Source organism: Galendromus occidentalis, unplaced genomic scaffold, assembly GCF_000255335.2.
Source record: "Galendromus occidentalis unplaced genomic scaffold, Mocc_1.1 scf7180000077486, whole genome shotgun sequence".
Classification (NCBI taxonomy): Eukaryota; Metazoa; Arthropoda; class Arachnida; order Mesostigmata; family Phytoseiidae; genus Galendromus; species Galendromus occidentalis.
In genome coordinates, this window is record NW_003805474.1 from 294,026 (window position 1) to 307,952 (window position 13,927).

A 13,927-nucleotide genomic window follows, 5' to 3' on the forward strand; every position below is an offset into this window, starting at 1 on the left:
TCAACTTATCCGACGACCGTGGCCCTCTACCTGCCTCCAGCATGACCTGAAATCGAAAACTCCTGGAGGGCTCGCACGTGTCGGTCTGCGCAAGACACGCCGTCCCTGCGTTGACACGCTTTGGAAGAATGCACCGACCAGCTCTCGTTCATCCTTCAGTAGTATCAAACCGCTTGTACGATGCAGCTTTCGTCACCACGCGTGATGGTACAAATTCATCGATTCGGGAAGATGAGCGCTTGTTCCTCTGCTCGGCTTTCTCCTTCCGAGGCTCGAGGAATTTCCTTTGCCATCTTATTCATGACCCGTCCCGTCTCGGGAAGAATCGCGGCCAGAACAACGAACTGTGAGTATCGGAGACCTATGAGAGGCTCCGGGGGAAATTGAAATATGTCGGAGCGCGACGCATTCGAGGCAAAAGTGTAACTGATGAGGTGCTTGAGGGAGAGAGTTTAAACCTCGTAAACTGAGGATAGAGAATAAGGTGAACACGCATCACCATTATTTAGGCAGAGCTGTAAAACAGTTTTTCTTCTCGTGTCGAGTGCGCAGCAACCAAAGCTTCCAGACCCCCCTGCTCGTCGGGCTCCCCCCACTCCCTCTACGACAACAGTGCTCGAAGCAGCAACACGAACTAGCGTGACTCAGACACGCTAGAGTGAAGCGGACTAACACAGGAGGGGGGGGGGAGTTAAAGCCTAAGGAGGGCAAAACTTGCGTCCGCCAGGTCCGTCTGGGGAGCCTCGGTCAGGGGAGGGGAGAAGGGGAGAGGGATGTAGCAGGGCTGCGAGGGGACGAGACGAGTTTTGGGCTGGTTGTTATTAAAAGCTGATCCTTCATGTTTTCATATAGTTCCCCCGTTTTCATCCGGTCCATCCATTCGTCCGGCGGCTGGCAAGCTGGCCATCCGAGAGACCGAGCGAGTGCTCGTATGGCCTGCTCCAATCCCGCAAGCCGCTTCTTATTCTTTCTTCCTGTGCAGAGAGAACAAGGAAAGCGAATTATTCACATGAGGTCGTATGTTATACAAGTTACCATCGCCAGCGGGTTGGCGCTCGCTCGGTAGGGCTCTCAGTCCCCCGGACTAACTCTCTGCGCATTTTTTCTTTCATATCGTCTTTCCAGTGTCACCTATGACATCCTTGAGCCGGTCGTCGACGGTGTTCCCTGCTGTGGACAACTCGACGAAAGCACCGGAACGAATCTGCTCGAGTCTCTTGAAACATTCCTGACAAAACACCGTAGGCGAGCGAGCCGAAGAATGAAATATCCATAACTTCCTCGACAAAGAGGGCTCCGAACAATTCGAAATAAAAAGCCCATCCCTGAACTCGAGACTTCAGATCCTCGTGGTTCTTCGCCGAAATTCTCGTGAAGGCTGGGACGCTAGGACTCGGGGAAAAACCCGAAGGCTGTTGTAGCGCTGAGAGTCTCCGCCGAGAGAAAAGGCTATCTAGCTCAAGCACCGACACTAAACCGGCTTTCAACTCTCCTGAGGAATGACACACAGACGCTGTTGCATTGCAAGATTGCGAGAACGGGTGAATATGTTGCAATCAATGCGTTCATTTGTAAATTATTTAACATTATCGGTGTGCTTCTCGCGGCGCTCTTTCTCATCAGCGGGTCCAGCTCGCAGTCGAATGCTTCGCGTCGGAGATCCAGAGCTGGCGGGCCGAGCAACAGAGAGATATCCAAATTAGCGATGGAGGGTCTCACCCCGCTCGCCGCATCGAGTTGAGTCGTCCTAGCGTTTCTCTTCTCATTCTTGGCATCTTGAAAGGAGAACAGTTGTTGTGCTAACGATGCCGGTCTGTCTGACAACGAGAGCTCGCCTAGCGATGATTCACTTGCTTCTTTCAAGAAGCGTCATGACCGAGCGTTGGATCAGTTGACTTGCCAGAGGACAGCTCGGCTTGTTAGTGACCCTGGGCGGAAGCTAAAAGCCAAAGTGACCGAAACCCCAGTAGCGATTCTAAGATGGCGCGCGGCTCTTATTTCACGCGGAATGCAATCCTCAGTCGCTCTAGGGCAGCGAATGTCCTCGTCTTCGACCCCCACTCTCGCAGGGTTCATTATATGTACCGAAGGGTCGAAGTAGAAAATATTGAACTCCTTGATGGAAAAAGGATGAAAGTGTAAAGACCATCGAGACATGCATTCTTCTGCAGCTCTCCACGTTCCTCGCCCCTTCCCTTCCGCCGACACTCGCTTTCCGCTTTTTATACAGATTATTATCAAAGCTGAGGCCGATCTTGCTGCGACTCGTGATGCTTCCGACCGCTCGGTTGGTTCTTGACTTTCGCATGAGAGACGATTGTTCACCAGCTTAATTAGAGTGACAAATTAAAACGGCCACACCGCCGCATGCCATCTCTGCCGTCCATTCGTACGTTAGTCGCTTGCCGTCGTTGTGGTTGGCACCGTCACGGCATCACTCTCGCCGCGCCGTCAGCTCCTCTCTCCCTCCTGGAAAGACTTAATACCGACGCCCTAGCAGCTGCATCCATCTGCGTATATTGTCTGCGGCCGTCGTCGAGCCGGACCGAGCGGAGTTGCAATATAGCGTAATGCCCCTCACTCTCAATAGCGGTGCTAGCTCCCCCTTCCTCCCCCCACCCGCCCGCGCAACCAGAAACCGCTACCATTGCAACAACAACAACAATAATAATAATAAGCCCGAGCTCATTCCGCCAAAGTCCTTATCTTCCGGGCGATATATGTGAGAGAGTCACATGTTTATCCGCCGCGTTGCTCTCCTGTCGCTCTGACCGCGACCAGCCACAAGGTCGTCAGGATGATCAAGCGAGCACCGATGCATCTGCTTCCCGAGAATGTGTATCGCGGCGATATTTGTGTCGCAGAACGAGTGTGTCTGATCGCATGCTCGCATTGATCGTCAACAGCTGGGAAGGAATAGCCACCGGAACGACTGCCTGCCTGCCGGTGCGGGGTCAAGTCGGTCAACGACTGATGTTCTCATCCTTCACTTGCAGAAAACTTACACTCTTATTTTGAGCTCACGAGAACGCAGTCGGGAGTTTAGAAATACCACGGAAATTCACTCGATCCCTTTTGATTTCGCTCTGCTTCCGACGTCAAGCTCCGATCTCTCCCGAAAGAAGCTGAGCACTGCGAAAATTCTCGGCTCTCAAATCGGAGCCTTCCGAAGCGCAGCTCCCGCTCGTGGGCTCGATTTGGATCTGGATGCGAACACGCCCGGGAGTCATCCTATCGTCGCTCAATAAGACCGTTGTTTGACTTCCCCCCTCGGAAATCAAAGTTCAGAAGCTCCGAAAATGGTGAAATGTCATCAACTCCTGAGAACTTGAACACAATGAATCGCAGCTCGGCTCAGGATGTCCGCTTGAGCGATTCGCCACACTTCAAAAGCAGCGATTCGTAGTTACCTTCTCAAGTGCAAAATTTCGTGTCTCTCGAATCGGATCCTCTCCTCCGGAATCGTTGACGGAGCCCTCGTCGATGATGATTGTACTCACTAAACAGCATCGACAACGACCAGTGGTGCAGCGTCGTCCTCATCGTCGTCGTTGTCGCTGTCCTCGAACCCGCGTTAGTTGAAGTACACTGGCAAACAGAGGCCTGATCGTGAATGCGATACTCGTCGAGGATGTTTGCTCAGGTAGATTGCTCCCTTCTTTCCAGTAGATAGCTAATTAATCTGTAAAATGATTGTTTGCTCTCAGTCACTCCCTCTGTCGCTCGTTCTGTCATCACTGTATCACCCGTCGACGACCTATCCGCTATTCTTAACGAGCTCAAATACAATTAGGAGCTCTCCCTGGTATGGAGCTCCGGATTATTCCTCTCAAACCTGGGTATCCGCCGTTCAAGGAAAGAAGTATTCTGGACCATCTCGGTGGTGTTCGATTCTACGATACATTGAGAGGAATTCTCGCGTCAGAGCATTTGAGCAGTCGGTCCAACAGGAGAAGATTCCTGTTCCTCGCATTGGAAGCTCACTCGACTGCCTGCGACTCTCCGCATTGCGAGCATCTTCGTTGGCTTCTAGTCTCGCGAGCATTAGCAGTTTATTGCAAAGCAGCCCCGGCCCGATGCTCGCAATGAAGTGTGCGCGAGTGAATGAAGGAGATCTTTAGGTAACGGCTCTATAAATGCCCGCTGTTCGCGCAATGAAGGGGGTTAAGTGGCTGTTTTATGCCGCTCAAAAGTTACGGGGAAATGAACGCACGACCTCTCAGGCGAGGAAATAAGCAAAATAAAAATGGGATAAGATTCTCATGGACACGGCTAGGGGTTCGCACGAAAATTCCCTGACACATCCGCTGATGCTATAATATGAGGCCTCCTCTGGTTCCCGGTAACCATTTCTCCAATACAGGCGGGTCATCATCTACGACTTTTCCTCGAAACCATCGGAATGCTCGCGGAGGAGGGAGACTGAGGGGTCCCCACCGGGTGACCTTGGTGTTTCGGAGACCTCAAAGGCTACTCACTGGCAGTCGAACTTTCGTGCTCATCCGTATTCGTGCCGCCACGTCAACACATGTGCGTTTCGAAATCCTTAGTCCGCAAGCAAAGTGACCGTCCGAGAAAGGCAGAGGAAACCAACGGGGCAAGTAGTTTCTAATGTCGTCCCTGTTGGCCGGAGTCCAACACTGACACGGAGCTTTCGTTCTCGGCTGGCGAGTCCATGCTGCGATGGCGGAAGTCGCAAATCAATATCGTTCGCCAATGGCCGGTTGCAATTCGCTTCTCCGATTCTCTCATTCGTTCTGACTCTAAACCATCTCCGTCTCTACCGGAATTATTCCTCCAAAGGCTCACAGAGCAGCGCTCGCGACGTTATGAGAATATGCTTCTCGCGAAATCCTCATTTGTAGTGATGACAGATGTGACTGATCGAATTCGAATTTGTTTATTCCATACTCCGAAGAATCGACTGCACTCGATGAGACGGCAACCCCGGATTATTTCGCGTAGGCTCGGAGCGCGCGTCTCTACCCACTTTAGAGGTTGAGCCGGCGCTCAGCTTGAAGCTCTGATTGTTTCTGTCAGACATACATATTGATGGACGAATTGTGTAACGGATATTCATCCGGAGACACACAGATCGATGGATAAAATGGGAACGTTCGTTTCCCTCCCGGCACACAGCTTTTCCTCCCTCGCTGTCAAAACAGTGAGGATTTGATCGCTTGCAGCAAGATTTATGAAACCCGGCTCAGACTCAACTTCCATATAGAAGAGCTGCTCTCAGCCGTAAGGTTTCTCAGCAAAAGCTTCTATCGCTCCTTTTTGTTCAAATCTGCTGAACATCACAAACTTATATAAGCCGGATATCGGAGCCCATTCTAGCGGGGAGTCTCCCTGCTTCCCTCGGAAACTACATGAAAATTTCGACAAAAACGATCCTCTGTTTCCCCTTTCGGAATGGCGTTGCATGCCGCGCGTTTTAAGCGTCGCATCCCCGGTATCATGCGATGCGTTCGTGTGAGCCCCGCGTGAGCGATCCGTATGCTCGGTCATCGGAACTGGCGAAACAGGGAGTCCGCATTCCGACTTCGCGCTTTCTCACTGGGGAACGGGAATTCGGAACGACGTGCCAGTAAAGATGTCAATTCCCATCAAATCGGCGTCGGGATTTCAGACCGTGGCTGCGTTCGGCGTCGCCGTCGACGGGAACACCGTAGTCGGTGGCTGCTAGAGTAGCTCCTGTTTATATCCTGCGTTAGGACGTCTCCGCAGTTCCTGACCTCCTGGGAGCTGGCCACACCGCCGGCTGATGGCGTACACCGTAAAACCTCCCTCTCGCGAAACGGCTCCGACACCAACCTTTTTGCGGGAGAAAATGAAGAGAAGCCAAACGAAGCGCAGGGTAGAGGCGGGCAGAAAAAAAAGGAGAACGGGAAGTCCCAACGGATCTAGCAACGCTTTGCAAACGACACGACCAATATAAAAATCGTTGCTATTCTCTATTTCTACTGACATCGTACATGATTTCCTCCTCGGGCGCTCGGAGCGAATCCGGGGCTGAGCCAGCTTCCGATCGTTGGACTCGATATCACCGGGATGACATTCAATCTAGATCAAAGCAACATGTCATCGTCCTGATATGCATGATTGCCGGGGCGACGCGAATCGATTATTGCGTCGTAGCGTGGTACCAATCGACGAACGCGGGACAAAAAAAGCCGTTGGATGTTGTCCGATTATGTTGACGCAAATCGAATGAAAATCAAAAGTCTGTTGAAGGTCGGGACACTGCCTCGTGCGACCTTCTCGCTTCCAGTACATACATGGTCAACCCGTCATGGTTGGCTCCGCTCGGGACCTCCATCTTCTGTCTGCTCTGTAAATTGGTTTCTGGTGTCTGGAAGCCTCTCTCCTAATTGGGAATTCAGTATTCATTCTGGTCTCTGCGAAAATTAACATTCTGTCGCATTCCTGAGAGACTTTCGCATTTGCGGAATCCGGCAGGCAGTAGTGACTGCGATTCCCCACATTCCTCAGAGATAATTCGGACTTGATAGTCATAACGATTTCATGATCAGAGTGGATTTTCGAGATGATCGATAGATATCGGACGTCGCTTGCGTTCTCCGAGAGCGCGCCGCTCAGTTCGGTGCTGTCACACCAATGGTCATCGGGAAGAATGCGAGCGCACATCGGTAATCTCTGGGGTATAAATTCAGCGGACACAGCGCGTATCATATCTTCCTGCAGTGGTCATCGCATGCATGCATTCATACATACGGTCATTGCTTCATTCAGCGAACTCATACATGCAGACACTCATGCATCGGGAGTTGACAGAGCCGACTATTGTGCATTGGTTGTCTGACTGCCCCATAGTGGGCAGAGCAAAAGCAGCAGCAACCCTTGAAGAAGATATTTGCGGAGAGCGAATCCGAGCACTCATGACTAAGCCTGACCGAAGCCCTTCGCTCATTGTATGCGGCAGTGAAATCGAATTATGTGTACTCGTCTCAGCAAGGCTTGGTCTGAGTTAAGCATTAAGAATCAGGGCAAATCATCTCTCGGTCTCTCATACTCTGACCGGCGAGAAGCGCACTCCGACTTTCACTTGGGCCCTCCAGCCTGCTCTCCAACCCAACCCGCATCTCGTGTCGTTTGGTCCTCCCGTTCCACGGACGCTCTTTGGACACCCGCTTCCTCTGATGGTTTCCTTTTGGCGGGGATATCATAGATCCAATCGCTATCCTTCTCGAGAAAATATCCCAACGAGAGAATCGGCATGGAATCGCTCCACGAAAATTTCCATCTGCATTCCTCAGACATCGGATCGAGAGAACTGTGGAGCTAGCAGCTACATATATGTATATCTCGTTCTACCTTTGGCAGTCGGATCATTTATTTTCTCGAGCGAACATACAATCAAACACCATTTGTATCGGTACCGGTCAGCTTTATGGGGATTTTGCATTCATGAACGCTGTTGTCATCGAATCACGAGGAGAAGGCTGCGCTCGGGATCAACATCCTCTTCAGGAACAAGCTCTGCTCACATCCAATTGTAAGCGGCCTCGAGTGCGTACAATTCGGACACATGATGAATGAAGATACCGAATACCAGAGTCACTGATATGATGCTAGAACGTCGATTCAAATTAGGCCCCAGATGAGAGTTTCTTAGAGGGAGAGACTAACGCTTCATTTCTATGCTGTCACGTCCCTCCAACAACTGGAAATACAAAGGTCACCATCGAGTTGGGTTTCGCGAATAATCTCTCAGGACACCACGAACGCGTGTAGCGGTTTCGAAGAGCCGAAGAACGCGCCAGGTCCCGATCCACGACGCCACTCTAAGATCCCTGTCCAAGTAGCGCTGCAGAGCTTAACCGATAATTCAGCCTTCTTGAAGTAAGCAGCGACCAAGCGAGATCCGCCCTTGGGAGGGAACTGCAGATGACAGCATTTCACAGCTCGAGATGATGTCGAGAAAGCTCTCAACCTGTCGATAGAGAATTTCGTTCCTCAAGTACTTACCCACCCAAGCAAACAGCCTTTGCGAGTGGCCGGAGGATAAGCGGGGGCGATCCGTTGCTAAATATTGGTCTGACTGGCCGGAGCATCTCGAGCGGTGCATGGTCCCTCTCGAATACTCGCTCGATGTTATCTCGCGCTGCCACCACCCTTTGCAACACAGCGGCACCCACGTCGTCGATGTCTCGTTTCCCCTCTCACTTGTCTTAATTTAATGCCAAAGGCGTCCCTTACTTGTCGTGGCTAACGAGAGCCAGGTAGACGGCGGGCGAGAGCGCGGTACCTCATCCCAATTAAAAATTCCCACAAGTTGAGACCGTTCGTTCATTCGCCCCCCGCTCCGTTCGCGATCCCAAGGTGTTCATATATCACGCACATGCTTGTAGATTCATAAAGCTCAGTCTCGATGCCGCACGATGCCAGACGCCGAGCACGCAGCCTAATCCGGGCTTTATTGCAACCCTTCTATTCCGAAAATATCTTCGAGGGACAGCCCGCGCTCCCCGAGGTGGTAAAGCGACCGTCGGGCGGCTAGTCAACGACTGTTTCGAATTCTCCAGGGGGAGTCAATTTTGTAATTTTCACCCGAGCCCGATTCCAAATCCCTGCTGTAAACCTTCAAATGGCGATAGATCCGGCGACCGGCGAACAGCCTATTGGAAGCCGGGCTGCTAACACATTTAGATGCAGATTCAGCCAATCTTTCGTGTCGGCGTGACGCTCCGTCGTCGTCGCTCCAACGGTTTCGTCGTGGTCGTCCTCATCCTCCTCCTGCTCGTCGTCGGTGTACTTGGCTTAGAGGCACGGAGCACATTCGACTTTATGACAGGAAGGACCGCACCGCATGACACCGACATTGGATGGCGGTAGGCGACTTGCAAGTATGCGAGGCTGGAACCGCTGCTGGCTTGTTGATGTCGTTCCATAAGAAAGAAAAAACGGTTTCTCCGCGTGTTTCGGTATTGCTTGTCAACGCGCTCCCGTATGGAAAGACGTTCGTTGGTAGATCTGCGAATCGGTTCTTGCGAAACTGCCAATGAAGCTCGCTACGTTCTTACGAAATATACGAGCTGGCGCGATTTCTTGTTTGTTCTCCTCGGGGGAGATTCTGGAGGTTCTCTGCGCGCTCCGGAATCGCTCCTTTCGGCAGATTATGATTATTTCGTTCACGATCGTCAAGATGGGCATCCGCTCGGACGGCGCTCCATTGATCGTTTTCGCGTGCTCACACAGGTCGGAGCGGCTGGAGGAGTTTGACTTCCGATGCGATGGAAGGGGTGTGCGGGAATTAATCCGCAGTCCTAATGAAACATGTCTTCGGGAGCTCCGAGTATCGCGTGCGCGGATTCCTTAATAATTTCATGCCGTGAGTCTTATGCCGTGATGGTCGGTCATAGAATCTCTTTGGCGGCTAGTTCCCCCGGATCCTCGACCGCAGTGTGGCCGAGCAGCAAGTGTACAGATGGCGGCCGTCTCACTGTTGATGGGTCTCGGAATCCATTGAAAATGCTAGCACTCGCGCCTGCCCGTCATCGTTTCGCCCGCTTATGGTCGTTGCATTTTCAGGAAATGATTCTCATTCGCTGATTGTTGCTCTTCAGCGCGCAGTTTAGAACCAAAATATTATTTACTTTACTCATCCCTTGCTCGTCCGTGTTTTTGCGATGATGCGCTGCCGTCGGCGGAAATCGCCGAGCTTTGGTAATGCAAGCGGGGCATCTACGCGGCCGCCTGTGATCGGACTCGGATCTTTTCCATCTTTAATTTTTTAGGCGAGAATGGTTCATCTGGATGATGGACCAGTAGCCAATCTTCGCGGATCGATCAACTTCGGAAGGTTACGATTAGGTTGCCGCTCTTTTTTTCGATATTCCGAAGTAGAGAGACGCCGGCACGGATCCTCGTTGGGGGCTGTCTCGCAAGGAATGGCTCGATCATCTCCGGAAATTCTTGCAAGGAGCTTGACGAGGCTTCAAATGAGCCAAACTTCAATTGAGGGTAGTCGGGTGAACTCTCCTCTTACGCGGTGGAGGCTAGGATTGCGGAGATTTCCGGGTAGCGTGGAACAAGAGTCCGAGATCCAAATGAGCTCTGGGAATATTATCCGTGAAACGACATCAGAGAGGGTTGTTCGAAGGAGAGAATGCCCACGAGCTTACCCAGCTCAGCAGAAGGGCCGTCGATACCTCAACAAAAGCTACTGCGAGAGAGCTCGACTCTTGACGACACCCCATGGATAAAATTTAATCAACATGTACTCTTCACGCGCACGGTCAACCTGTCGCGAGTCCACAGCAGGATGTAGGTTAGGACATCCTGGGAGCTTCGGGAGCAGGGGAAGTATTGTACAAGAGCAGGTATGAGGACTGAGAGCCGAGAGAAATCGAGATCCCGCTGATTTCTTGTTTGTTCTTAAAAAGTTCGTCTAGGAGCCTCTTTGTTCCCGCTCACAGTCCCAGGGTCTGCGGAGACCATGTCACCGAACGTTAACTTGGAGACTCTTCTCCGAGGTGAAAGCTGCGGGACGCGAAACCTGAACGAACGTCGAGCGGGAAGACCGCGATCCCCAGCGGGACCAAAACGAGACGGGGATCAGAGTCCGGCTGTTCCGTCGAAATTCGTGCGGTGAACTCCGCATGAAGACGCTCATTTCTGCGCGGCCGATCCCAGGAATTTGGACCTGACCGAATAGTCGATTCACATCAGAGCCGTGAAGTCCCTCGAGCCGCCCCCAATGCCATCGTGGGACGACTCGGTGTCATACACTTCTGGAGACAACTTCCATCGGCACAGCCGTCGACGTCATCGCTCGTTCCATGGGAAGGGCGAGGAAACCCGCAGGAACCGCATCGGCATCACCACCATTCCCTAGGTGTTGTCGGCTGGCCAGATGTCGTAAATTGGCCGCTCCCATGACTTGTGAAATTGAGCACGTTTCGGCAGTATGGCGTGCCAGTTCGCACGTGGGAGAAACCGAGAGAATAGAAGAAGGAGCGAACACGCTCACCTGCACCGACTTGAGAGCGATTGAACGACCAAGTGACTAATAAGTGAATCTTCGCCTAACACCTGAGAACACCCCGGGAGACTCGAGTGGCGACGACGCTCTCGTCGCCGGCGCCGCTAACGCAGAGGCAGAAATCAAATTTGCTGGCTCTACGAGACCCTGTAATTCGTTTAGCAATTTCGTCAATGGTCTGACTGACTTCATCGAGGACGGCGCAAAAAAGCGGGTCGAGCTAGTGGAGTGAGCGGGAAATACCAGGTCCGAGAGGTGAATGGCGGAAATATGGGTGAGGGAGTAGAGGGATTCCCTCGTAAGAGCTCCGGGAAGGTCGAAGAGTCGGTGAAGACAGCAGCGAGTTCGGGATCGCAGAATCAAGAGTTCAGGTGAGGCGTCGAGTCGGAGGAGCAGAAGCTTCCGCTACGGGCCAGAAGAAAAGCTTCTAGGAACAAAAAGAGGTTGTACGACAGTTTCTTCCCAATTCATCATAATGAGGGAACGATTGTTCTCTGGTTGTATTAATGCTGATGTTCCATCGGAATCATATCTGGTTGATTCAAGCACCTCGGAAAAGGTTGGATCATCTCATGGGGCTCATATCGATCTGTTCCCCGAAAATTGGATACCTATCGCGTTTGTTTTCCTCTCACATTTTATCTTTGGAATCCTTTCCTTTTTCCCATGTGGCGTCAATAGGCGCTCTAGCGTTTACATCCTATGTCAAGTTAGGGCAGTTGGGTTGAGAGCGGGTGATTTAGTTCTTGATATGAATGATTTACCCGAGGCATCAAGCAGAAGTTTGGTAGAGGAACACAAGCAATTCTTCGTCCGTGACCGTGAAGCATGGGGAATCTCAAGCGTTCCCGCCACTCATCCACCAGCAATCATCTCACGACAGACGGAAACGATATTTGCTTGAAATACACTCTCCCTGCCAGAGGCATGAAGACAAAGGGAACTCCTTCGATTTGGTGAGGGAAATTCGCCCGGGCATGATTAGGGCTCCATTCTTCAGTTGGTGATGAGGTCGCCCATTCATCCGTGCCTCCAGCCAGCTGGGGGTGTTCCAGTCAGATGCAATCGATGACACCCTATGATAATGATGCACGAGATTGTTTTGGGCATTCTCCCGAAAACGATAAGGTTTACTGAACAATATATGAAGGTTGTCTCTGAAGCTACCCGATATCACATCTGACAGGAGAAGATGCCCCATCCTTCCCGGTGGCTTCATTCTCCGATTTTTTCCCCTTAAGCCTCAGCTGGAACCATGGCTTTTTCGTGAAATTCAACCGTCTCGGTAGAGGAGGTTATCGGAAAGAGAAAAATCAGGCCAGAGTGACGTCTCTCTTGAATGCTCTCAAGTCAATGTGAAAACCCGGTGATTAGCCGGAGCCGGATGTCGACGTTTTATAAGCTTTCCACGAGGATCTATGCGGTCGATCTCTTTGCCCCGGATGACTTCCAATAGGCGCTCCGCCGAAAAGAGCCCCGAGTCTTGAACGATGGTAACCAAATCAGCTGTTGATATCAGAGAGAGTCGTACGACCTCGAGTATCTCCGGGAAGTTGCCATGATCTGGATTCATTTCGCGCCATAGCTTGATGGCGATGACGATCTCCACCTCTTCGACGCAGAACGTATCGCGACTCAGGAGTCGAGACAGCGTTTTCGCTGGGAGATGACAAAATTCTCTGGTCTTCAGGATGGCGCTCGCATGATGACCCATGTAATCACGACAAGCTTCGCTGAGACTGTCGAGTTCCAGCAGCTCTGCCCTCTCAAGAATAGAGCAGGCGCTTTCGACCGACAGATTCCGTTTAAGGAAATCGCTCAGTTTCCTCAGGAGCTTCTCGAGTCCGTACATGTGAGCGATTCCGATCACTTCGAGAGCCGTCGCCGCCTCAAGCTCCTTCAGATCCAGTTTTGCCGTGTATACGTATGTGAGGAATATTTTCATTCCCCTCAAGGGGACATCTTCCAAGACTATCTGGGTCTTGCGTGACTCTTCCAAGTCTCCGAACAAGAGAGCTCTGGAAGAAAGAAACCCAATGATTATATCGTTTCCCATTGAGCGATGAGATCTGAGGATAGACCCGCATCGCCTCCTCGATATAAATACCACCGACGTGGGTTCCAGACTCGGATTCCAGAGCCATGTCACGCCGCTGGATACGCCATGCCTGCCGCATACCGTCTCTAGACATCATCGACATTTCTACGGTGCAACGACTACCTGAAATATTCGCAGGAGCAGGCGAGAATGATTCTATGCGCTGGAAGTGCTTCCCCTTCGACGATTAAGCTGATGTCTGAGAAACGATCATCGAGCAAGAGAGATCCGATCCGTTCCGCCAAGTCATCGGCGGCATCCGTCTCGTCGCAACGTTTTTCCAACCATCTCGAGGAACCGGGCGGTAGATACATGCTCGACCTTCCGTGAGATCTTCCTCCTCGATTTAACGTCTCAGAGCCGAGGTTCTATGACGGAAGGTAGAGAGGCACGATCTTTTCTCGGCAGTCTTTTCGACTGATTGTCTCAAGGAGAAGGTAGCGTTCGAATCGAGGGCCGCTACGCCATTAGTTCCTGATTGTGTCGCCAGGTGGCACCTGAAGTTTTCCGAGCTGCGTCGAATCAGATTGTTGTCGCTGCGTTCATCGATCGATCGCAGCTGACCACTTGAGATTGCTTCTGTGGTGAATTCACTCAATGGCGGGGGTTCTTTCTCCCTACTCCCTATGTCTCCGTTTGATGCTCGCCGATTGAGGACAGGGTTCGAACGTTTTTCTTCGGGACCGTCTTCTCAGTCGTCTTCCTACTCATCACTGCACTCGACTCTCATAGTTGCGGATGACTTCTTCTCACTTCATCTCGAAGTCGAAAACAGCCACTCTGGGTCCATAACCTCTTGATGAGGTCTACGACACGCTAGC

The 13,927-nt window shown here is 51.7% G+C and overlaps 1 protein-coding gene across 1 annotated transcript; it reads right to left on the reverse strand.

Annotated features, from left to right (window-relative positions):
* Positions 1-12,105: 12,105 nt before the first annotated feature.
* Positions 12,106-13,557, reverse strand: LOC100902944 (BTB/POZ domain-containing protein 9). The gene is made up of 2 exons (XM_003745922.1): positions 13,230-13,557; positions 12,106-13,026 (listed from the first exon to the last, which is right to left on the reverse strand). The coding sequence occupies exons 1-2, from the start codon at positions 13,418-13,420 to the stop codon at positions 12,354-12,356; spliced, it is 864 nt and encodes a 287-aa protein (XP_003745970.1). The 5' UTR covers positions 13,421-13,557; the 3' UTR covers positions 12,106-12,353.
* Between the last annotated feature and the right edge of the window lie 370 nt (positions 13,558-13,927).